This window comes from Neophocaena asiaeorientalis, unplaced genomic scaffold, assembly GCF_003031525.2.
Source record: "Neophocaena asiaeorientalis asiaeorientalis breed wild unplaced genomic scaffold, Neophocaena_asiaeorientalis_V1.1 scaffold889, whole genome shotgun sequence".
NCBI lineage: Eukaryota > Metazoa > Chordata > Mammalia > Artiodactyla > Phocoenidae > Neophocaena > Neophocaena asiaeorientalis.
In genome coordinates, this window is record NW_020171798.1 from 976953 (window position 1) to 1002784 (window position 25832).

Consider the following 25832-nt stretch of genomic DNA (forward strand, 5'->3'; position numbering starts at 1 on the left):
CCAGCAATTTTAGCTGTTTCTTCTGGTATTTGCCTCTCTCTGTTTGTAAATAATGGGCACAGGGTGTTATTCCTTGATTTATCCATCTTTCATGTACTGAATTCTTCGTAAGGTAGGTGAGGATTAAGGTCTCCTATGCAACCACCCACACTTTCCTTTTCCCATTTTCCCAGTATGGTGATAGCACAGTTCTGGGCAAAAGCCATACCCATCAGCATTACATTATTATGACTAATCCAAGTAGCATCGTAAGGTTGTGATTCCTTTTTTAGACAACCAGTTATTTTACCGAAAGGTCATAATAATTGCCTTGCTGTTACTTGTTTTAGTTTCTATGTACCCACCATTTTTTTTTCCAGAAGCTACAGATTCCCAAATGTCTACCGACGTTAATTTGCATATACATCAGATAATTCATCCATTCCTCTCTTTAGCTTGGGTTTTGTTGCTGCTGCCTTTGTTGTTTTTCCAGGCACCTTCCTTTTAGAGTCCTCTGTCCTTCTGTTCCTGTCTGGACATGGCCTCATTCATAGCCCTCAGCCCAAGATGCCCCTTTCCTGTCCCGTCTTCCCTTCACCCCAGCTCTGGACTGGATGCTCTGCTTCCTGGATCCCGAGTCTTCCTGTGTTTTGTTTTACAACATTGTTTCACTGGAGAACATCCTGCAGTAACCCAGAGAAAGCGTATATGAGAAGTAAAATGTTTGGGTCCTTGCATATCTGCAAAAGTCTTTGCTCTACTTTTATATCTGGTTAATGGTTTGACTGGATGTGGAAATACAGAATGACTTCTCTCGGAATATCAAAGGTGCTACCTCAGAGTCTTTGAGAGTTGCTTGCTCTGGTGAAGTCTGCAGTCCATACGCTGTATGTGGACTCCCCCCACCTCCATGGCCACCCACGGGATCTCTTAGGATTTCTTCTTTATTCCTCTTCATCTGAAGCTGCAGGATGGTGTGCCCTAAAGTAGGTCTTTGTAAGCCCACTATGTTGCGTATTCAGCGGGCACTTTTAGTCTGGACATTCGTATTCTTCAGTTCTGGGAGGTTTTTCGTATCGTTTCTTTAGTGATGTCTCTCTGTTTCCTCTGTGCTCTCCTTCTGGAGCTCCTGTTAATCTGATGCCGTGCACAGCCTCCTGCTTTGATACCTGGTTTCTCCTATTTTCCATCTTTGTCATTTTGTTCTACTTTCTAGAAGATTTCCTCAGTATTATCTTTAATCTCCTCTATTGATTTTTTAACCTTTGCCATCATGTTTTGAATTTCCCAGACTTCCTTCATATTATCTGATTTTTCTTTATATACATGTAATCCTATTGTTGTCTTTGAGCCTAATATCCTCTTATCACTCCAATAATATTAAGTATCATGCACGTTCTGTTTCCTTTGTGTTTCTTTCCAGTTCTTTTTTTTCTTTTTCTGTTTATTTATTTTGGTCTCTGTCTTTCATGTAGGAGGCTTTCCATCCATATTTAAGAGTGAGGCACTCAAAAGCTCCAAGTGCCCAGGTGGGGATGGTCCTCTGTGGCTGTGCCTGTGGAGTGTCCCAGTGGCAAGCTGTTTCTTTCAGTGGGAACCCTAAGTATCAGTGCTTGGTGTCTTTTCTTGTGGCTCTTCATTGTCTCCAGAGGATGTAATGTCATACTTCCCTCCTGGGATGTCTCCTCCCGCTTCAGGGTCTTGGGGATGGAGTGACCTCCATTGGGGTGTAGGCCCCCTTTTGAATCCCTGAGCTCTCGGTCTGCTTCATCCTAGCTTCCTACGCATCATCTTCTCCAGAGAGCAGACCTCTGGTCTCTTCAACAGCACAAAAGCGAGGAAAGGTGTTTTGCTCTGTTCATTTGTTTTGTCATTTTCCCCAAACCATGAATGCCAGCTCTCACTTTCCACTCTTCACCAGCAGACAGAAAGCAGAACTGCAGTGGATTTCTCTCTCACTTCTCCTTACTTTACAATCCCCCTATTTTCTACCAAAAGAGCAGGAAATTACAGTCATAATCTGTCCAAGATGCAGAAAGTTAGAATCTGGTCAGGAACGAGCGGAGCTCTACTCGTCTCCTTTCAGTGGAGCAGGAAGACGTGTCAAAAGGGGTCGTCGGGGCTTCCCTGGTGGCGCAGGGGTTGAGAGTCCGCCTGCCCATGCAGGGGATGCGGGTTCGTGCCCCAGTCCGGGAGGATCCCACATGCCACGGAGCGGCTGGGCCCGTGAGCCATGGCCGCTGAGCCTGCACGTCCGGAGCCTGTGCTCCGCAACGGGAGAGGCCACAGCGGTGAGGGGCCCACGTACCGCAAAAAAAAAAAAGAGAGAGATCATCGACACCCAACGTGGCCACTTCCTTCACCAGCATTTCTGTTGTGTTTCGACTCATTCAGGGGACAGGGGGTGATGGAAAGGAAACTTATGACCAAGGGATGGACGAAATTCATTGAGAAATGTGTGTCTAGTTCCGAGGAAGACTCCCATGGGAAGTGAGCCTAGGATGATGTGTGCTTCCTAGGAAGCGACCCAGGAAAGCAGAGCTCTCCTGCCAAGTTTTCCATCTGGTCGTCTCTCTCTTGGGATGTGGCTTCCTCTGTCAACTGGAGAAGGCCCATCAGTCAGCCCCGTGGGGGGCAGTGGACTTGTGACACTAGAGGGAGTGCTGGGGTGGACGTGGACTCTAATCTCAGCACTTCCACCACCTTCAGGATTGAATCCTGCCTGCTCGGAGTTCTCCACTGGCAAAGTGAGCTTGCTGTCAAAATTAGTCACCGCAATAATTTTCAGAAGCTCTGCAGACAACATGTGCTAGGTCATAAAATGTCAAAATGGTTTTTTTAATTTTTAAAAAGAAGGATTCCCTTAGATGATAGATCTTAAAGTTATAAGGGAAATAAAGAATTCTGAAATCCAGCTTCCTATCATCTTCAGAGGCATACCTTCCGAGAGATAAGAAAAGAGGCTCCCGGAACTTCCCTGGTGGCTCAGTGGTTAAGAATCCACCTGCCAATGCAGCGGACACGGGTTTGAGCCCTGGTCCGGGACAGTCCCACATGCCGCAGAGCAACTAAGCCCACGCACCACAACTACCGAAGCCCCCACGCCTAGAGCCCGTGCTCCGCAACAAGAGAAGCCACCGCAATGAGAAGCCCGCGCACCACAACGAAGAGTAGCGCCGCAACTAGGGAAAGCCCGCGCACAGCCACAAAGACCCAATGCAGCCATAAATGAATGAATGAAAGAAAAGAGGCCCCTACACTGAAGGACCTTCCACTGCTATTCAGTTCCTCAGAGGAGCAATTTGATCCTTAGATGATTTAAGTTGGGTGAAGTGAGGGAACTGGTCAAAATAACTAGCTGCCCTGTTATGGATCTCATGTTTGAACGGAAGGGGTTGACCATCCACTCTTTATATACGTCCATCACATTTAAATGCTTGATCTCAAAATTTATCTTGTCTGAAATGATAACCGAAGAAGCAGGGCCCGTGGTCACCATCTGAAGACGCACAGAAGTGTGTCTCCTGGGTTGGAGGAGAAGTTGGCACCAGCATTTTTCTGAGTGAATTTTGATGATCACCTTCCACTGACCTCTCACTAAACAAGGCGCATAGTCAATGCTCAGTAAATTGTTTTTAATGGCTTCGTTTCCAATCCCAGGGAGAAAGGATTTGCATATTTCCTAGGGAATTACCAAGTTTGGAGCCTACGTGTACCCACTGAGAGCAGATCATGTCAGAAAAACAAACTTAAAATTCCTCCTTTCTGTGCGCTGGGGGGTCTGGTCCAGCCTTCTGTGCCTAGATGTCCCCGTTGAACTAAGAGCGTCACATATGATTGAAGTTCAAACAGTCGTGCCTGGGCCAAGTTTGCTACTTTGGTCTAAATACCATCACTCTTGCTGAAACTAAAATAAGCAACCTTTATCCAAGATCTTCCAAGAGATTTGCTAATGAGCAGAGGATATCTCATCTGAAGATGAGAGAAACAAAAGCCCAGAATCAAGTCCCACAGGACAAAGGAACCAACATAAACATTTGTCTCAGACTCACAGAATCCTGGTCGTTATCTCTTAGATGGAGGATTGCCAGGTTGGTGTATGCGCTCGCGTGACAGAGAGAGGAAGGGAAGGAGGACAGAGAGGGACTTCCATCTTCAACTCTCTAGAAATAAACGTACGCAGACCCATCATCTGGGCTGTGCCCGTGACCTCTACAGGAGAGATCCCTCAGGATCGTGAAATGGACTGTATGCAGAGTGGACAGTGGGAGAAATACCCGGGCCACCGAGTGAGAGAGTGCCCCAGACAAACAGGGACTTGACTGATGAAAAACTGGCAGAGGGCTCAGCGAGGAATTGTGCTCTCATCAGTCTTATCCCGCTTGTCAGCCCCTGATGGCCTGGGGGCGCCTTCCCGTAGCCACTGTAGGTTGTGCAGTGAGACAGGGCGTCACGTGGGCTCAACGAGGCTGAATGTGGGTGTCAGGACCCACTGGGATGATATACGTGGTGACAGATACACGCACACATGTAGACAAACAATGCTGCCCACCTCCTTAAAAAGTAAGTCTTACTAGAGAGTCCAACAGCCATTATGGAGAACAGTATGGAGGTTCCTTAAAAAACCAAAAGTAGAACTACCGTATGATCCAGCAATCCCACTCCTGGGCATATATCCAGAGAAAACTCTTTTTTAAAAAGATACATGGGGGCTTCCCTGGTGGCGCAGTGGTTGAGAGTCCGCCTGCCAATGCGGGGGGCATGGGTTCATGCCCCGGTCTGGGAAGATCCCACATGCCGCGGAGCGGCTGGGCCCGTGAGCCATGGCCGCTGAGCCTGCGCGTCCGGAGCCTGTGCTCTGCAACAGGAGAGGCCACAGCAGTGAGAGACCCACGTACCACAAAAAAAAAAGAAGTTACATGGACTTCCCTGGTGGCACAGTGGTTAGGAATACGCCTGCCAGTGCAGGGGACACGGGTTCGAGCCCTGGTCTGGGAAGATCCCACATGCGGTGGAGCAACTAAGCCTGTGAGCCACAACTACTGAGCCTGCGCTCTAGAGCCCCCGAGCCACAACTACTACAGCCTGTGCACCTAGAGCCCGTGCTCCGCAACAAGAGAAGCCACCGCAATGAGAAGTCTGTGCACTGCAACGAAGAGTAGCCCCCGCTTGCCGCAACTAGAGAGAGCCTGCGTACAGCAGCGAAGACCCAACGCAGCCAAAAAAAAAAAAGATACATGCACCCCTATGTTCATTGCAGCACTATTTTTTTTTTTTTTTTTTTTTTTTTTTTTGGGGACCCGGGGCCCCCCCCTTTTACCGCTCCGTGGCATGTGGGATCCTCCCGGACCGGGGCACAAACCCGTGTCCCCTGCATCGGCAGGCGGACTCTCAACCACTGCGCCACCAGGGAAGCCCCTGCAGCACTATTTACAATAGCCAAGACATGGAAGCAACCTAAATGTCCATCGACAGATAAATGGATAAAGAAGATGTGGTACATGTATACAATGGAATATTACTCAGCCATAAAAAAGAATGAAATAATGCCATGTGCAGCAACATGGATGGACCTAGAGATTTTCATACTAAGTGAAGTAAGTCAGACAAAGACGAATACCATATGCTATCACTTATCCGTGGAATCTAAAATAATGATACAAACGAACTTATTTACAAAACAGAAATAAAGTCACATACGTAGAAAAGAAACTTATTGTTACTGGGGGGCAAAAAAGGGGAGAGGGATAAGTTGGGAGATTGGGATTGACATATACACACCACTATATATAAAATAGATAAGCAACAAGGACCTACTGTATAGCACAGGGAACTCTATTCAATACTCTGTAATGGCCTATATGGGAAAAGACTCTAAAAAAGAGTGGATATATGTATATGTATAACTGTTCTGTACAGCAGAAGTTAACACAACATTGTAAATCCACTATAGTCCAATAAAAAGTTTTTTAAAAAATAAAATAAAATGTAAAAATAAGCCTCCAATAAATGCTAAAAAAATACTGAAGAACAGACAAAATTGTGGAGTTCAGATGATTCAGAAATGCCAGTAAGTGAAAATAAATAATGCAGACCCGATGTTTGTAGTGAGTCTCAGAGTTTCCCAATCACCTCTACATTTCCGCCTCACCAGACGCAATACAATAATTGGAAAAGAAATTGTTCTCCCCATTCTACTGACGAGGAAGATGAAACTCAGAGAGGTCCAGGGATGTATTTATTCAGTGCCCCAGAGGAGAAATAGTCTTAAAGAGATGGCAAGAAACCATCCTCTTCGGGCGTTTTGCGGGTACAAAGAAAGATGGTTACAGTGGGTGAGGATTTACCGGAAAAACCATGGGGCAGCCCTGCAGGTCGTTCTGCTTGGACTTGGCAAAGGTCATTCTCATTGAAATCTTTTCAACCTACCATGTGGTTGCTCATCATCTTTTCTGTCATAAAGCTCTCACGAATCTTCCATGAAAGCTGGAATTTCTCTCATTTCTGACCAAGGAGGAAGGCTTTTCATTAAGATTCTCTGTTGAGTCTGAAAATCACCACCAGGGCCCTTGGAGCGAGGGGGTCGTGACGAGTTCCTCCAGCTCTCAGGACTTTTGGAGACCGTCCTTACACCTGTCACTTGGGGATTCTCATGGGGCTCTCTCTTTGGAACACTCAGAGACCCTCAGAATGGAAACCTTTTTGAGCATATTGTTAACCATGAGGCTGCTGATAGATGACCTCAGGCCTCCTCATTCGGCAACTTGTAGAACAGTGCAGAATGCCATCCTCCACAGCCCTGTCTGAACACAAACACACACACACACGCACACCCTGCAGAGAGTCACGTTTTGTCTGTCCATACCACGTGGCAAAAGATCACAGAAAGTGGCACACGTGATTCAGTAGTAAGTAAGACAGATGTCCAAAGGACACGTGACCTCCGTGACATCACTGACCCTCCCATCAGCATCCCCCTGTTACCAGTGAGTCTCAGGAGGAAATGACTCCATGCCCACCAGACCACCCTAGATTCCCAAGGAAGACTCCAGCTCAGCAGACAACCCTGCCGACACCCCTCCTCAAATGGCTCTCAGAGCACTGGGGGCACAGAGGAGTGTCCCCCGTCCAGCCTGTGGGTGATGCCGGTGAGAAACACCCGTACATCTTCCTTGAAGGGCCTTCTGATCCCCATCTTTCTGCATTTCCTCCTCGGTCGGGGGAAAACCCATTGCCCCAGGAAAGTGTGGGATTTTTGCACGAACTCTTCGTGATCGTGTTCAGTTTATTTGCTCTGCTTGAGCAGAAACACTTGAAAAGAGCCACCTCTGCATTTGAGAGAAGCCAGATGAGAAAAAGGTGCAGTGATCTTTGGAATGTTATATGGTAGGCGGATCCCTGGAAACATCTGTCCACTTCTCCCCACGGGGACTCAGCTCTCAGGGTTTGAGGTACAACGGGAGGTGTGTGGTGTGGGCAGGAAATCTAGAGCTCTGTTCCATCGCAGGGGATAAAATCACCTGGGAGGATGAGGTATAAACGGGGGAAGGTATTATAAACAGGAGACATCAGGGAATCAGGCAGCAGCTGCGAGGTAGGAAAGCATGTTCTTCGCCATTAGAGAGCATCTCTTTCCCCACCCCCATCCCTGTTCCTGGGTTGGGTCTTATACACACGATTTAGACTCTGTACTGATTCCTCTGAGGACAGATGATGCCACGATTCTTGAACTCAATAAATACTAAATGGAAACGGTGAGAAGGAATACCGCAGCTCTCTTTCCCGTCACATTTTGCAAGAGTGGGGACGTCTAGGCCACCTCATTCTTCAATCCTTTTCCCTCTTACCGGTCATGTTCTGGCTCTCATTGTTTTTAATATCTTCACTGGGAGATGGTCAAGGTCAGAGAAAGTGGAAATTCACCCCAGTTAGAGGCACTAGTTCCCACTTACCCTGAGGACACATATGGTCAGTGAGAGAGAACTCGTATAAATCAGGTTCGATGTTTAGATGGGCATCTTTGGTAGCTTGATTCTGAATAATGGTACATACATTACAGTTAATGCTGTCATGCGATTAGCGTCTCACAGTCTCTCCTGGAACTGCAGAATGGACTGTGTAAAATCAAATCAAATAGAAAACGACCGCCCTCCGCCTTCCCCACTCCTGCCCTCTTTCCCAAAGATATAGAGTTTCCCTTTAGCAGGTGAGTCAAGTAATGAACTAAAAACAATGTTCGCACTTAACAGGGTTGTTCCCCATGGTTGGCTTTGAGTTGGCCTCTCCTGGGATGTTAAGTATTAGCCACCATTGACCGTTGCCTGCAACCTCGCGTAAATGTTTGACGGAGTACGCTGACAAGTACACACCAGCGACTTTCAGGAAGTCGACTGGTGGGAATGGAAAGGCACACAGTGCGAGTAGAAGTGATCCACTGTGGAAACCCTGTACGGTGTTTCTGTTAAATCATTTGTCCACTGTTAAATGATTTACATTCTGATGGGACCTGGTAATCCCAGGACTGCAAATCCAAGCATTCCTCCACACTCCAGCACTGACAGTCTGTATCAATTACAGTGTCCGTAAAGCTCCTTCAGCCGGTTAAACATAAAGAATTGCTGTCCCCCATCCTTCCATGTCTCTCGTTAGTTCTCTTAGCCCACGCTCCAAGGTGGTTCGGTAGCAAACATTATTATCCATATTTGAAATTCCTAAGCTCGAAAGAGCCTGCAGGATATCCTTCCCTCAAAATACACAGGCTTGCTTCAATGCATTGTCTTGAATCACAGGGACCACTTCTGGAGCACACAAAAATAATTAGAAAATCTGTGAATCAGAGTTTGGTTTATACTTCGAAAAAAAAGTAACCCTTGTTTTAGCTAACTTTGATGCTACATGTGGTCCTGAGACCATGTTGGCTGAGACTGTGACCTGATTGATTTGGGGGAGAGCATGCCCTCCAGAAGGTCAGATGCTGGACAAGACCTTGGGGGTGCTTCCCAGCCCCATCACAGCCACTAAAGCCTTGTGACTCTGGGGGAGTCCCTTGATGGTTTTTGGTTTCTGTTCTCAATGAAAGCGGGTGGCTGGGCTAGCTGAGGTCTAAGTCGGTGCTAGGGTTAGTTTTTTGTGCTCCAGTCACTCACTGTAGCATCTAGGGGTATTAAGGAGAGAAAAGAAAGGTAGGCATTTCTACTTGTACTTGATAGCAGAAGTACAACGTCAGTTAATTTGGTTATTATTCTTGCGTGCTGGTGGACTCCAGGTTTTCCTTTGTCTCTAAGATCAGAACTGTATATCAAATACAGTGTTGTACACTTAAAATCTTGTTAGGGGCTTCCCTGGTGGCGCAGTGGTTGAGAGTCCGCCTGCCGATGCCGGGGGCATGGGTTCGTGCCCCGGTCCGGGAAGATCCCAGGAGGGTAGATCTCATATTAAGTGTTCTTACCTCCCCCCGAGAAGAACACACAGAGTGACACAAGGAAACTTTTGGAGGTGACGGGTGTTTATTACCTTGAACGTGGTGATGGTATCACAGGTGTTTGCATATGTCTGAAGTAACACATTATATATACTAAGCGTGCAGTTTCTTTCTGTATCTATTATACCTCAGTCAAGCTGTTAGATACAAGGAGATATGGACTATATACATTTTGAAATATATATACATAGGATTTCTTTAAAAACCTAAGAGAGGCTTATGTCCTTTTAAGACCATGTCCATAGAGCACGATTAAATATTTGGGGGAAGAACTAGAGAACAGAGTTTTGTTTTGTTTTGCTTTTTAACATCTCTATTGGAGTATAATTGCTTTACAATGGTGTGCTAGTTTCTGCTTTATAACAAAGTGAATCAGTTATACATATACATATGTTCCCATATCTCTTCCCTCTTGCGTCTCCCTCCCTCCCACCCTCCCTATCCCACCCCTCTAGGTGGTCACAGAGCACCGAGCTGATCTCCCTGTGCTATGCGGCTGCTTCCCACTAGCTATCTATTTTACGTTTGGTAGTGTATATATGTCCATGCCACTCTCTTACTTTGTCACAGCTTACCCTTCCCCCTCCCCATATCCTCAAGTCCATTCTCTAGTAGGTCTGTGTCTTTATTCCTGTCTTACCCCTAGGTTCTTCATGACATTTTTTTTCTTAGATTCCATATATATGTGTTAGCATATGGTATTTGTTTTTCTCTTTCTGACTTACTTCACTCTGTATGACAGACTCTAGGTCCATCCACCTCACTACAAATAACTCAATTTAGTTTCTTTTCATGGCTGAGTAATATTCCATTGTATATATGTGCCACATCTTCTTTATCCATTCATCTGTTGATGGACACTTAGGTTGCTTCCATGTCCTGGCTATTGTAAATAGAGCTGCAGTGAACATTTTGGTACATGTCTCTTTTTGAATTATGGTTTTCTCAGGGTATATGCCCAGTAGTGGGATTGCTGGGTCATATGGTAGTTCTATTTGTAGTTTTTTAAGGAACCTTCATACTGTTCTCCAGTGTGGCTGTACCAATTTACATTCCCACCAACAGTGCAAGAGAATTCCCTTTTCTCCACACCCTCTCCAGCATTTATTGTTTCTAGATTTTTTTGATGATGACCATTCTGACAGGTGTGAGATGATATCTCATTGTAGTTTTGATTTGCATTTCTCTAATGATTAATGATGTTGAGCATTCTTTCATGTGTTTGTTGGCAATCTGTAGAACAGAGGATTTTTAAACTTGGATTCTCTAACAGTGCGGACCAGTAGAACTTTCTACAATGAGCGAAGTGCCCTGCATGTGCTCTGACATCATGGTAGCCAACAGCTACCTCGAAGTATTGAGTACGTGAAAGAGATGTGGCTAGTGCAACTGGGGAATTCTATTTTTCATTTTATTTAATTTTAAAAGAGTCACAATCCCACTGTAACCTTTTCTTCAGTAAAGCCTTATTCCTGGTTCCCAAGTAGAGTTTAGAAAGAAAAATGCATGTGGTTATCAAGTAACCTTACTCTGATTAATCAGGTTGACAGATTTGTAAAAAGCCGGGGACTGGCCCATCCCTTAATTTCTCATGAAGACAAAGATGAAGCCCTGGAGGCAACTGTGTAGACCCAGGACCACTGGATTCATTGTAAGAGCTGTAAAAAGCATGTCAGGGAGCCAGGCTCCAAGTAATTCAGAGAAGATATTCTATGAGTGCTTGAGATTTTAGGGAACACCTTAGAAAAGAAATACCCATCCTCTTTGGGGAGAGATCATAAAGAAATCATCATTAAAGGACCAAACTTATCTTCCTTGGTTTTCCTTTCAGGAGCTGATTGATGTTGACAGTGAAGTGGTGTTTGAATTAGCCTCGTATATTTTACAGGTAAGTCGTCTCCCCCTTTGTCTTTGTATGCCAGGGCCATACACAGAAGAAAGAGGAATAAGACTTACCATGCATGGCAGTTGCTATATCCACTAGCTCTTTGACTTCTAAGTTATTTTTAGCCACAAGCAGGAAAGAGCTACTGGGGAAACTACACCATGGCAGCAAATAGAGTCTTCTCTATTCTCTGTTCTTCTCCAAAATGTTAAGACTGTATTTCTCTGCAAAGGAAAATTGTATGTATAACCTGAGATTGGGGGAAACTGAGACCATCCAGTGACCCCTTTTTCTTTAGGTCACTGGAGAAAGCAAAGTAAAAAGCAGGAATTAATTGCCAGGAGAATCAGTGTCATGAAAGACAAGGAAAAGATCCTTAGCTTATGTGAAAAAGAGGCCTACTGAGTATTAGAAACAGTGGCAAGATGAGCTAAAATGATGTCATTAATTTATTCCTTCAGCAGGATTTAGTGAGCAACTACTATGTTCCAGGCGTTATGCTAATGCATTACAGATTCCATGGTCCCTGCCTCCAAAAGCCCACAATACAGGATAAAACAACAAATAACACAAGACATGGACACATAGATAGTGCTATCCAGACAGACGGCCAGGTTCAGAATCTTTAAACTGGAAAAAGTTAGATCAGGGCTTAGCAATGGAAACTTTCCCTTTGTCATTATGAATCACTTTCTTTGTATATAACTTTCTGAAGTTTAATTGTCTCATATTCAAGTGGTAAATACACGTGTCCTTCCTTAATTATATTACTATAGCTCATAGGACGAAACAGCAGTCAGTTGGACTGATTCAGTAGAGGACTTCGTTACAATGTATTTTAAAATCTGTAACGTGGGATCAGAATGTGTCACTGATGTTAAACTTTCTTCTTCTACAGGAGGCAAAGGGAGACTTTTCTAGGTGAGTTTACGAGAGTTTTTGGCTTAAAAATGTATTCTGTTGCATCTCTATTAAAAGAAACTATTCTGTCTTTTCTTCGTAGGAGGGCAATTTATTAATATTATATCTTAATGTTGAAATCCAGTTCCCAACTTGTCAATGGAAATAGACACATCAGGCAGAGAAAGCCCACTAATAGGAGGATATTCTGCACCAAACGAAAGTTACTAAGAGGCTGAGGTTAGAACCCACTGTCACACATGGCCGTTGTATTGAGGTGTGTCAGGTCGCCCAGGTGTCTTCGTGGAGCCCTGAATTATCACTGTGGTATGAACTATAGTGATAGAGATAACCCCGTGGACGCAAACATCTTTTTTTTCCTCTGTTTTAGTTCCAACCCTGAAGGTACAAAATCCTAGCCCGCAGGAAGACGTCTTTCGTGAAAGTGTTACAATATAAATATCCCACTTCTACTGTCTTTCCTTTTCCAGATGTTACGTTAGGGAGAGAACATAAACAGACTTAACCACGGGGAAAAATGTGCCCTGCTTTAATAACCCTGTAGATCCACAAACTTCAACTTCGTCATTCATTTCATTAAGCGTGGCCCATTGACCAGTAGGGCTGAAGTGCCAGTCTCTCCTGATCATTACTGGAGACAGAGTAGGGGTTGTAACCATCCACCAACAGGACTGTCTGCTCAAAGACAGACATCATTCGTGGGATTGTGTTTTATTGAACTGCCCTGAGGCAAGTCCAGTGTAGCTCATTCTTTAGAATCAAGGTCTAGAGATATGAAGACTCAACCACATGTACAAGAACAGCATCAGGGCGTGGGATCCTGGCCCATCATTAGGAAATTAGCAAACTTGGTATGAAAAAGAAATGCAGGTTATACCTCTGCTCAGTGAAGGAACTTGGGTGTTTTCTCCTGCTTTGGGGGATCTGATCTGTAAATGCCGCCTAAACGACTTCACCTGGTGGTCTCCCTCTACTTGTCCAGCTTCTCAACTTCATGCTGACTGGTTTTTCAGGTCTTAGCTGCCTTCTCTCTGCTCGCCATGCATTTCTAAGGCTTTCTAGCAAAGGCAGAGGTATATTTTCTCACTCAGATATCTCAGCAAAACCAAAAAAATTCTTTGACAATCTAAAACAAGGGTCAGCAAACACTTTCTGTAAAGAACCAGACAGTAAATACTTGGGTTTTGCAGGCCACCCAGTCTCTGTTGCAACTACTCACCCCTCCCTTTCTAAGTGCAAAAGCAGCCAGAGACAGTAGGTAAGCAAATGAGTATGTCGGTATTCCAATAAAACTTTATTTATAAATTCAGAAATTTGAATATCATATACATTTTCGTGTACCACAAAATATTCTTCTTCTTTTGATTTTTTTTTTTCCCCAACCGTTTAAAACTTTTTTCTTAAGATTTTTTTCCCAACCATGCTTAGCTCACAGGCCACATAAAAACAAGCAGGGTTGGCCAGTGGGTTGTAGTGGGCTGACCCCTGATCCTAAAATATAGTCCCTTCAGCTCAGTTTGATTATTTGTAGAAGGAGACCGCCAGGCCCCTTTTATTTAGGTTTCCCAAGTTCTTGCTATGAAACAGAGGTAGTCCTTTTTCTGGGAGGGGCGATGAAGGTTTATTTATAGCCTTAGCAGGAGACCTTGTAGGTGGCCAATAACTGTTGACCGAATGGATTGAGTGCAACATTTTCAGGATCTAGAAACTATACTTTGTTCTGTTTTTTCTTTGTTAGTTTTTTATGCCTTTCATTTGGTATTGGACTTGAGGCTCTTGGTAAGTGCAGGTTCATATCTATTTACAAAAGACTCTAAAGTCCCATGAAAAAATGGTTTGATAACCACAGATCCAGTGGATTCCATCGTCCGGTCTACTTACTCTGAAGATACTTTTCCCTGCCTTTTCTTTCACGGGCTCTGAACTCTGCTGTAAATATTATTTATTTTTGAGAGTCCCCTGACAGGATGGAATGTGAGCTGAGAACAGCGTCATCTGGCCCCGCAGATCCTGGGAACGTGGGGCTACAGGGATGGTCTGTGGGGAGGAAGGGCAGGCCTGGCCTCCAGTAACTCATGGTCCCCTCAGGAGCTTGTGGAATCCCAGCTTGTTGGCTGCAGAGAAACAAAGGATCCTGGTTTGGCTTCATTTGTCAAAGTGTTCCCTCGCAGTTTGTTTATAACAGCAGCTGTCTGGGGTGAGAAATAGCCGTCAGGGGAGGGGAGAGGTCAGACACCTTATCCAAAAGGTCAGTTTATCTCCCAGCGTAAAACTCAACGTCACAGAAGTTGGGATTCCCTGATAAACACCGTTCTCTGTACAAGCCCACGGTTCGTATGCTTGAGTGGCCCAGAGTTTCGGAACAAGAGAAGTAATCCTTGATTTTTACCTCTTCCCATCCACATCTGGGAAAATCCCCATAACATTTGGTTTGGTGGCCAAACATCAGGCATTTTAGTTGTCCCATCCTCATAGTTTAGTATTGTAGAAAGTTGTTTTTGCTCTATTAATGAATGCCGGACTCTATAACCTTAATCGTATTTAACTGAATGGCTTTGACTTACATACACAGCCTGTAAACACAGTACATTTTCCTGAGCAGCATTCATAACAGGAGATGTCAACTTAGAGCACCGGGGAAGCGTTTTATGTAGCACGTGGTCCAGAGCTTAATTCTGAGATCTTCTAGAATCTAGAGGATCAAATAACCTTTGAAATTAATGGTCGCACACTTTGCCCAGGATGCTATTATCCTGTATGTTTACATTTCAGTGAATATATGCAGATGACATTGATGTGGAACGAGTATTAAAAATCTACATATTATGGGAATTCCCTGGCGGTCCAGTGCTTAGGACTCAGCACTTTCACTGCTGTGGCCCGGGTTCAATCCCTGGTCAGGGAACTAAGATCCCGCAAGCCACTCAGTTGGGCCAAAAAAAATCTACATATTAGGGGAGCAAGTTCCTTGATGTACAAGAGGAAAAGGGTTCTTTTTACAAAAGGGAGAAGTCGAAAGTGCTGATATTACTTTAATAGAACGAGAGCTATGTAAGGTCAACCCAGAGCCATAACTGCTGTTTCTCATGAAACTCACAAGCTGTTCCGTTTCTCCTTTTGGACTCTTTTTTGCTCAGCAGACCCCTGAAGGCTTATTCTTACGTAACCCCCTTTTCTTTCCAGTTAATGGAAATGTTCACTTCCTTGTCTTATTGAGCTTGAAGGATTATTCTCATGTAACCCCCTTTTCTTTCCAGTGAATGGAAATGTTCACTTCCTTGTCTTACTGAGCTTGACAATGAAATCTTGGGTTCAGTGTTGCTGAAAGAAAATGAGTGAGGTATAGATAGGAAGTATTGTCCATGATAGGAAGAAATATATGTCACCCATGTTCATATTCTAGCATAGACAAATTTGTAAGATATCTTGAAAGGTTGAGGAAATCGTCTTATCTAAAAATATTTTTTCCCTTGTATTGTTTTCCTTAGCAAAGCATGTAGTGATCGCATTTCATTTCCTGGTACATATGTATGTAAAAAAAAAAATGAATGTCCATCAACAATGAGGAAATCAGTGGAGTTGGCATTTCTGTTTAAAACAATTGAATAGCCTAAGAACTGTTCATCAGGGCAGCTATATAAGCAAATATTAGGTTGAAAAGGGTCAAAACAGTTCTAAAAACAAAAAGTTCTCCTTTGATAATCACTCCTGAGCATTAGTCAGCTAATACACATTTTCTAGGATTTTATACATACTTTATTCATCATAAACTCTGCAGTGGTTTAAGTGCCGAGCACTGATTTTTCTTATTAAAAAAAAAATTCCTTGTAAAATAGATAGCTAGTGGGAAGCAGCTGCATAGCACAGGGAGATCAGCTCGGTGCTTTGTGTCCACCTAGAGGGGTGGGAGAAGGAGGGTGGGAGGGACATGCAAGAGGGAGGAGATATGGGGATATATGTATACATAGAGCTGATTCACTTTTGTTATACGGCAGAAACTAACACAACATTGTAGAGCAATTATACTCCAATAAAGATGTCAAAAAAAAATTCTTTCAAACATTCGGTTACCATAGAAAAATAATACTCTTGTCGTTAAAAAGGTCAATTCAGGGAACACCTAATTTAGCCAACTGAACAGGACATTCGAACTGTATAGTTACATTCTAATTTAATGTCATAGAAGACTTATTGATACACTGTACTAAGCAAGGTATTCTTTAAAGAATTTGATTTTTTTGCTTTTTTTCCCTAAGGGGACCTTAACTGAAAACCCTAGTGGCTAGTCTTCATACTCTGATTTGGAGAATAGCCTCACTTCTTACTTTCTGTCAGCCTTTCTGAAAGGGGGCCACCAAAAAAAAAAAAAAAAGGAGGGAAAATAATCATTTTAACAACATTTTACCAAATCGGTGAATTGATTAAAAATAGTTTATGCTGAGCCACATAAATACATCATACTGCCTTTGATATAAAGAATCATCCACAGATTAACAGTGACTAGTAAAAAAACATCTGTTCTGTAGAATTTTTTGCTAACAAGATTTATTGAAACCAGACCTGTAAAGCTTGGTTACCCCAGGCCGTCTGTTGGGACCTGGAAATATCTTTGTTCCAGAGAACAGGATGTATTGATGCTCATCATTAAAAGACTTATAAGGACCAGTAAGCAGACAGCACCTGAAAAGGGCTGATATTAAGGAAATCCCATGTAAAGTTCTGTGGGTCACATCTTGCTTACCTGTTAGGCAGAGTTCGTCGTGTGCTTTAGAGGTGATGGGAGGCTGCCCTCCATCTGCAGGTTGTCTCTTCCAAGGACACACAGCAACCAACGTCAAAAAAGCAACGCTGTGATTGAATACAGAGGGGTCAGTTTCTGTGACGTCCGTACAAAGTTAAAGGCTGGTGCCAGTGGGAGAATATCTGCTTATCAGAGTTCCAGGGTCAGTAAGAATCTTACTGTGACCCTGATTTATCAATCTACAGGGTTCCAATTCTGCTTCTTAATAATAATAATAATGCTTTAGAAATAGAGCAACACGTTACTCCATCAATAGAAATGAGTAGCAGGGAAATTGAGTTTTACCTCCATTTTAGAAAAGGAGTTGGAATATTTATTTGTCCTGAAAAATTCCTTTCGGCTTCCACGGACTGCCTGGTCTTAGGTCTCTAGAAGAGCAGCTAGAAGCAAAAAAAAAAAAAAAAAAGTGAAGACCTTTTAATATTTCCTCTTCTGTAAACCATGGAACCATGTGTTCACTAAGCCAGAAAGATAAAATGAAATTTCTGTGGGAAAAAAAAAAAGTACCCTCTTGATTTTTTTTGTTCTTTGTATGAAATCTCGTCTGCCTTTCTTAAGAGCATTTGTGAATTACTGCAAGTGAAACTTGGTTTACTGGTATCTGAAAATTCCCTATTTGTAGGCTTTTGTTGTTTTGTTTTTTTGTCAGACTAGATGATGCCTTTTAGGCAGTCGTAGGTTAAAGGAAGAATTTTAGAAGATCAACAGGAAAAGAAGATAAAGGGCTGATTTTCTTCTAAAAGACTTTTTTTGGTAACATAAACATTTGTACAGATTACTGTCTTTAAAAAGATGACATTATTTTCTTGCCCTGCTAAGAGACAGCGTTGAAAGTTGATTAATCTCAGGCAGTGGTCTGTAAATCACAATTCTGGGCTTCCCTGGTGGCGCAGTGGTTGAGAGTCCGCCTGCCGACGCAGGGGACACGGGTTCGTGCCCCGGTCCGGGAAGATCCCACACACTGCGGAGCGGCTGGGCCCGTGAGCCATGGCCGCTGAGCCTGCGCGTCCGGAGCCTGTGCTCCTCAACGGGAGAGGCCACAGCAGTGAGAGGCCCGCGTATCGCAAAAAAAAAAAAAAAAAATCACAATTCTGAATCTACTAACGTCATTACTTTGCACTTACCTAAGTGGTTTTACTACTGCAAGTCATAGCGAGCTCAGTGTTAAAGCAGTATTAGAGCATTTGATCGTTTGCGGTATATTTTCCTACAATGTTTTAATTGGCCTCTTGAAAGAAAACAGCTGATGGGATTATATACTAAGAGAAATCGATTTGCTGAGACTTTTAGATAATTAGTAAAAAAAAAAAATACTCAGACAGCTGTGTTTGGAAGAGTCAGCATTTGGAATACAACTTACATAACCTAATAGTACCTTTAATACCCAAACTTGCAAATTTCCCTATTGGAAAATGACTAGAAAAAAAGTCATCTGTTAAGCTTGAAATACATGCAGCCCAAAGGAGAGTTTTTGTGGGAAGAATTTAAAGTTATATAATTCTTGTATGTTATTTTATTTAAAAAAAAAAGAGAGAGAGAGAGAGAGAATGGGGTGTGTGATATTTTCCCATGACTTCTAAAGGACTTAGAGGGAGAAGCAGCTGGAATCTTTCATGCCAGCAAGACCTTTTGAAAGGAACAGAATCTGAAATTTTGAAACAAAATGTTCAAGTGGAAATGTTATTACAGAAAGCTTTGTTTTGTGCACAAAAGTCCATTTTACTGAGCTTTTCAAGTGTGTAATTCACAGTTTCCAAGCATAGAAAAGTATTCAAATAGGGTATTTTGCAGAATATTCTTCCAATCCTATGGGAATTGTTTAGATATACCGTAAAGGAGGCAATTTTGTATTATGACAGCTTGTCTCGTTTGCTAAATATTTCTTTAATATCAATATCATATTTTGAGTTGACCTTGGTAATAACAAAAAGGTTCACGGCTATGACATTATGTCTGTTTTTCAGAATTAAGATTTTGACTCAAAAGGATAACATAGAAAATTAAACAGCTTTTTGAGTAGAATTATTGTCTCAAATTGTAGGCTTATAAAAAATTTGTTTTGAATTTTTACAAGTTTACAACTATGTTAGAAACGCAAAAAATGTTTTCTGTCATCCTAGAAAACCAAACTCACTAATCAAGAAAGAAATCTTTACTTAGATAAATTAGCCATTACCATCAGAAATAAAGGCACGTGATTCATAAATGTTGGTAATTTTGCCCCTCCGTACAGGTGGCAAATTAGTGCGGCATATTTATCCATGATACATGCCCAGAATCCAGAATCCTCTGCTGGAAGAATCTCAGAGGGACCCGCAGGTGCTTCCCTGGTGTCTGCAAATGGTCACACAACTACAAGAGAACCCTCACAAGCATCGTCCTGAGCCACCAGTTCTGTGAGCCTCCCTGTACCCCTGAAGGAGAGTATGTGGTAGGAAGGAGATAGCCAAGTGTCCCCATTTTCTTTGCTAGAACATGAAGTTCAACTTCGTTAAAAAAAAAAAAAAAAAAGAAGAAGGAAGAAGGGAAGGGAAGGAGAGAAATTGTTTCCTGCATGGTTATTAAGATAAGCAAAGAAGAGAAAATCTACAGCTCTCCTTACTCATCTGTCTCAGAGTTTTCTAGATGTATTGTACCGTTGAATAAAGTAATACAGATCCACAATGCATCTCTGAAACTTTAGGGTCCAGTGTTTCTGAACCCAGAACTTTGTGGGTTTTAGATGGGTAATGCGGCGTATACTGTAACACCCACAGCAGCGTCTGAGGCAGCTCCTGGAATCCAGTCTGTTCACGCTTCTGCACCGGAATATGGATATTCACACCAAGTGGAAGAGAGAGAGAAAGGTCGAACATTAGGTTCACCACCAAGTTGGTGAGAAGGCTTTATATCTTAGAGATTTTCAGATTTTTGGAATTGCGGGTAATGAGGACCCGTAATACTCTTTTTAACCTATGAAATCCCTCTCTCTGGAGAACTTGACCTTCATGATACACTCATGAAATACGGAGGAGTTAGTAGGATACTAACATCATGTTACTGTCTCTGAGTTTTGTGTTAGTCCTTTTTTGTGACACTAGTGTAACTTTCTGGCTTTAGTGCTCTAGTGTTTTAGTACCAGGACACCTCAAAACCACTGGTTTCAGGAAGAATTCTTCCACACGAAGCCAGTTCTGTCTGCCCCAGGTTTGTCCTGCAAGTTATGGACATCTCATTTAACCCAAAGGGAATCTTCTGAAAAAGCGTTTTGTCATTTTTTTAAAGGAAAACAAGCACCTTGTGGATTTTGCTAATCGTCCTATCAAATTTCATTTTTGCTTTCTTCGCTCCATGGTGTCTTGGTTAAATTCATTCTTCGCTGTTATTTGTGACAGATCCCCTAGCTGACGCGTATTACTCGAAACCTTAGTTTTCCACAGTAGATCATTCAAACTTCCCATGTTTTATGAGCAGGGTAGACAGTAGAACCACGATCCATCATCTTAAAAACAAAAAACAAAAAAAACAAAAAAACCCAACTCAAAGACTTAACGCGTCATTGAGAGACCAAGTTTTTGCTGGCAGCATTAATCACCACCTAAAAGTTGTGAATAAAATCTGGTTAATACTAAAAATAAGAAGACTTCAGTTTAGCAAGTGATTTTCCAAGAGACCTTTTTTCTTTTGCTAGAAATGGAAACTGACCGCTGTTTGGAACAAGGAACTGTTTTAGGGTATTTCATAAGTTGGCATTTATCACTTGTTCTGACTCTGGGGGAAATGTCCAAGGAGAAGATCTTGAGAGAGGAAGCTGGGAACTTCTAGCACATTCTTTCAGTTTCAGCTTCCCAAGTCTCTGGAGATAGAGTGACCAGGTCTCCCATTAAGGCAGCTTTGTGATTTGCAGCCAGGGTATGGCCAGATCATCTGACAGGGCTGACCCCCTCTAAGTCATTACAGATGTTTACAGACAGCAGAAAGGCAAATAGGACATTTCTACATAGTTGTCCTTTGGGACAGCTTAAGAGCCCTGGATCCCTTCCAGAATGTAATGGATTTGGATGGGCTTCACGCCTTTGTGATTTCTTGTATTTGTCTGTGTCACCTGGCCCTGGGGGAGCGCTAAAAAAAAAAAGCCACTGCATCTCCAGCCAGGAAGTCAGACCTGGGACTCTCATCAGGGATGCTTGTTTGCCAACAAATGAGTGTTTAGTGGGTAAGACAATCTCTTCCTCCTTTAGTTCCTTCCTTCCCCAAATATACTTTAGATGTGATAAGTGTGAGTTAAACCCACACTCGTGCTTCAGCTTAATTGTCTTTCTCACAGTTCCATTCGATAAATGTCCAGCCTGTAAGGTGCCACCCTAGGCACCGATGAGTCCGTGAAACAAATCCCTGTTCTCAGGGAGCTTATAGTTAATAAACTATAAGGAAAGATAAGACCCAGAAACTCATCACTGTAGGCTCTTGGGTGTTCGGGGACCTGAGTATTTCTTTATGCCTTAATAACATGCAAGTAAAAATTCCAAACTCTGCTTGGGAATTGAATTTTCCTAAACACAAGGAGGTGACCTGTGTGAAAAGCTCCAGTGCTGACCCTTGCCTTCTGGCTAAACTTGAACTCTACCAGCCTGGCATGGAAGGTCCTCAAAACCCTATGTCTAATCTGCCACTTATTTGGTCCGCTTAACCCTTCCATACCACCCGTTCTAATTGATCTCTTCAGTTCCTGGCCTCCATACTCTACTGTATTCCACTGAGAAGAAAAATAAGATTCCTGTCCTTTTCTCCATGTGGGCCCTGCCCCAAAGTCTGCTTTTACAACAGAGCCCACAGGGGCCTTCCTTTCCTCCAAACTTTAGTCTGTTGTTTGAATGGACATGATCCAGTACTGCCCATGTAGTCAGTTCTCTTTTTATTCGCACCTCTCACTCCCTGCACTGAATTGTGAGCAGCTTTTGAATGAGGACTATGGCTTATCCTTTTCTTATGTATCCCTTTAGCAGGGGCTCCATAAATACCATCAACTTATTGATAATTAATCAATAAACCCTTGCCACCTACGTGATAACCATTCAAGGACTTAGATTTATTGATTTTGGGCTTCCCTGGTGGCGCAGTGCTTGGGAGTCTGCCTGCCGATGTAGGGGACACGGGTTCGTGCCCCGGTCCGGGAGGATCCCACGTGCCACGGAGTGGCTGGGCCCGTGAGCCGTGGCCGCTGAGCCTGCGCGTCCGGAGCCTGTGCTCCACAACAGGAGAGGCCACAGCAGTGAGAGGCCCGCGTACCACACAAAAAAATAAAATAAAATAGATTTATTGATGTCAACGGTTACAAGTTGAGATTTTCCTTCTGGCTGGTTGTCCAAAGCCAAGATTCACAAACTTCACTGTCACTGTTTCTTAGTCCACTTGAAAAAATCCCCTTTCTGGGAGCAGCTATAAGGTCACATCCATGTGTTTCTTGGTCACCAGGTACATGAACTTGAAGTATGGAAATGGTTTTGCCCACTGGCACTTGGCATCCAAAGGGTAGCTGCTGGTTCCTAGCTGGAGACAGTGTTTCCAGCTGGGCGGGGGCCCACAGAAAGGCATGTGACTGTGGTGGTCCCTCCTTCCTTTGTATTTACCTGTGAGCTCCTGTCTCGTTGCTTTTTAGATGCTACTGCCCAAGGTCCCGGTGGTCAATATCTGCCTTGATTTGCATGAGCAGAACGGAAGCGGCTCCCATAGCCTGGGTTAGAACTGTGTATAAGTGCAGGCTTCACAGCAAGGGCCATGAGGCGCTCTGGTGGGCCAGTACAGGGAGACACCTTTACACATCCCAAGTGGATTCTGCTGACTGGCTCTGGAGGTAGACATTGGGGGCCAACACCCAGATGTCCCTGTCCCAGCAGGGGTGCGGGTCTGCTGAGCGCCCACAGGCGAGTCAAGCCTCTGAAGCCCCCTGGTTAAATTAGGGGAATTTAAAGTATCTCCCAAATCTGAGATCATGCGAGTCTGAAGGGAAGGAAGAATTTCTGGTCCAGGGACCGGATGCGTAAGACCTCCTCCTAGCGCCTGATAATCCACTTAACACTTTCTGAGTTGTTTCTGGATCATGTCAAAAGCAAATGACAAATGAACTTATATACAAAACAGAAATAGACCCAGACAGAGAAAAAAAAGTTATGGTTACCAAAGGGGAAAGGGGGGCGGATAAATTAGGAGCTGGGGATTAATGGATACACACTACTATATACAAAATAGATAACCAACAAGGACCTACTGTATAAGCACAAGGAACTCTACTCAATATTTTGCAATAACCTATAAGGGAAAAGAATGTGGGAAAAAAAATATATATATATATGTAACTGAATCATTCTGCTGTACACCTGAAACTAACACAACATTGTAAATCAACTATACTTCAATCAAAAAAATGTTTTTAAAAAGCAAATGTTATGCATTTGTCATATTTTGGACAACAGTTTCTAGCATGTGGTCAATCCAGGCAAAGAAAACTGGCCTGTGGGTTAGTGAGGGAAACAGCTTAAGGAGAAAACAGTCGAGCGAGCTGTCCATTCTCAAAGCCCACGGCGGGGCCCTCAAGACCTCCCTAAGGTCCCCCCGTGGGGAAACTGGTGACCCTTCTGCCCACATTCCTGCTGCCCGGGGACACTCATCGGTGCCCCCTTGGCATGCAGGGCTTGAAAAGAACCCGCAGGCATCTGAGACAGCTCTGCCCAGCCCTGCCCTCTACAAGGAAAGGCCGCTGGGCTCTGCGTGCTGTGTGTTCTTTTGCGTCTCTGCTAAGTAAATAAGTACAAAGAAAGCACCGCTTTTCACTAAAGGGGAACAGATACGGGGTCTGAGGACAAGACTCAGCCAGGTCGCCTCGCGTGGTGCTTTCTCCGAGGCTGAGCATGTTTCTGCCATGCTCCCTGTCTGCCCTGTCTTCCAGCAATGAAGTGGTGAGGACGGACTTGAAGAAACTACCAGCACTTCCCACGCAGGCTCTGAAGGAGCACCCCTCCCTGGCTTACTGGTAAGCCCCCTTTCCCTGCATGCCCCAGGCATCCCCCCTCCAGGAGGGAGCCCCTTCTAGGGACGCAGGGGGCTCCTGGCGACTGTCCATCCTCCCCGCCACCACGGGTCCGCCTGGACCCCAATCAGACAGCGACTGCAAACTGTATCGAGTGGCTTGAGTCTTCGTGAAACTGTTTTCTGCATTTATTTAAATAACACGAAATGTGTGAGACCTCTTTTCCCTATTTTCTTTCTTTAAAAAACAAAAAAACCTTCTAAAATTTCCCTCTAGATGATTTGCCTCCTTGGAGAGTCTTTCCTGAGCTGCTAGAGTTTCGCTTTGGAATCCTTGTCATTTGATGACAGGATGTGTGGGGTTTTGAGGTGTGGGAGGAGGGCAGGGTTTTTTTCTTTGCAGAAGAGAGAGATTGATTCTTTTACTTTCCCACAATGTTTAATATCTCCTGATTTAGCTTCCATGTAACATTACACCATAGTTCATCTGTCGGGCCCTGAATTACTGATTCTGAATGAATCGGGCACTTGAACGGTTCCCAGGTTGTGGTTCGGGTCACAGTGGAGTGGGGTTTGCATTGCCGGGCAGTGTGTTGAAATACTGCTGGGCTAGCGAGCCCTGACCACTGTCCTTTGAAAGCAAAATGCCACTCCCCCAGTCATCCTTCTGACTCCTTGACAAAAAGCACTGTGACGGCTTTTATTTAAAAAACAATAATAAGATAAAACAAAAATCGCAGAACAAGTCCATCTTATTGAATTATAACATATGACTTTTAAGCACTTCTGTAACACGCTTTATGAAGTTGCCAGTTTACTAACATTTCATCCTGTCCAGACACCTTTCCAGTCCACAGACTAGTTATTCAGTCATCCGGGTGGCTTTAAGGGATTCCTTTGGCTGGGATGGGGTGCGTCTCGCTGCAGAGGGCGTTAGCAGGATGAAACTCCAGTACCTAAATCATTTCTTGCCAAGAGACCAAGTGGTGATGGGGCAGCTGGACGGGAAACAAAAGAGCTGAACCCTGAGGCTGAGAGCTCCCACCCGTGTGCTGGCATCCCCAGTTTCATCTCTCTGAACTGTTTTGTTGCCATTCTTTTTTTGGTTACACAGGTGTCCATAAATAGTGGCCTTAGATCCTTCTAATTTGCCCCCAAAGAACAAAATTGGTTTAACGTGCAAAGACTTTGCACGTGTCAATTTCCAGACTGCCAACCTGGCAGCGTGCACATACGAACACCCCCAGATGGCACTCCTGTTGCCTTGTTCGTGGAACCCAATTGCCCTCTCCCCAATTCCTTATGCTCCCTGGGCCTTACCTTCTCTATCCTCCCAGCGGTTCATTTTCAGGAAACCAGTGGTGAAGGAGATGCAAGGAAGTAACTCGAGAAGCTGGTAGATCCTACCTTGTGAAATGTATTTGCCGGCGGGGACTGTAATGTTGCTGGGTTGTCTGGAGTCAGAGTTGCTTTCAGCCTAATCCCTCCCTCAATTATCTCATGTGTTTGTTTCCAAACGTTTTTTACACCCTGTGCTCATTTCAGAGCTATGAACACCTCCTTGCCTCTCCTCTTTCTCTCTCTGGATTTTCTTCTGTTACCTCCACAGTCTGCTCTATATGCAAACATTATCACCAATACAGAAACTCGTTCCTTCATGCTTATGCTTTCTCTTTTGTCGTTATGAACAGCTTCATCCTCATCTATATCCGTAGCTCTCCTGTCAGAACAGCCCTCTATCTCTGTGACCAGGCCAGCGC

At 43.8% G+C, this 25832-nt stretch overlaps 1 protein-coding gene across 1 annotated transcript in view; it reads left to right on the plus strand.

Annotated features, from left to right (window-relative positions):
- Positions 1 to 25832, plus strand: part of FRMD4A (FERM domain containing 4A) — a 316648-nt gene that overhangs the window by 198510 nt on the left and 92306 nt on the right. Inside the window, 3 exon segments of the mRNA XM_024738008.1 lie at positions 11292 to 11348; positions 12244 to 12266; positions 23993 to 24076. Of these exon segments, the coding sequence (XP_024593776.1) occupies positions 11292 to 11348; positions 12244 to 12266; positions 23993 to 24076 (164 nt within the window).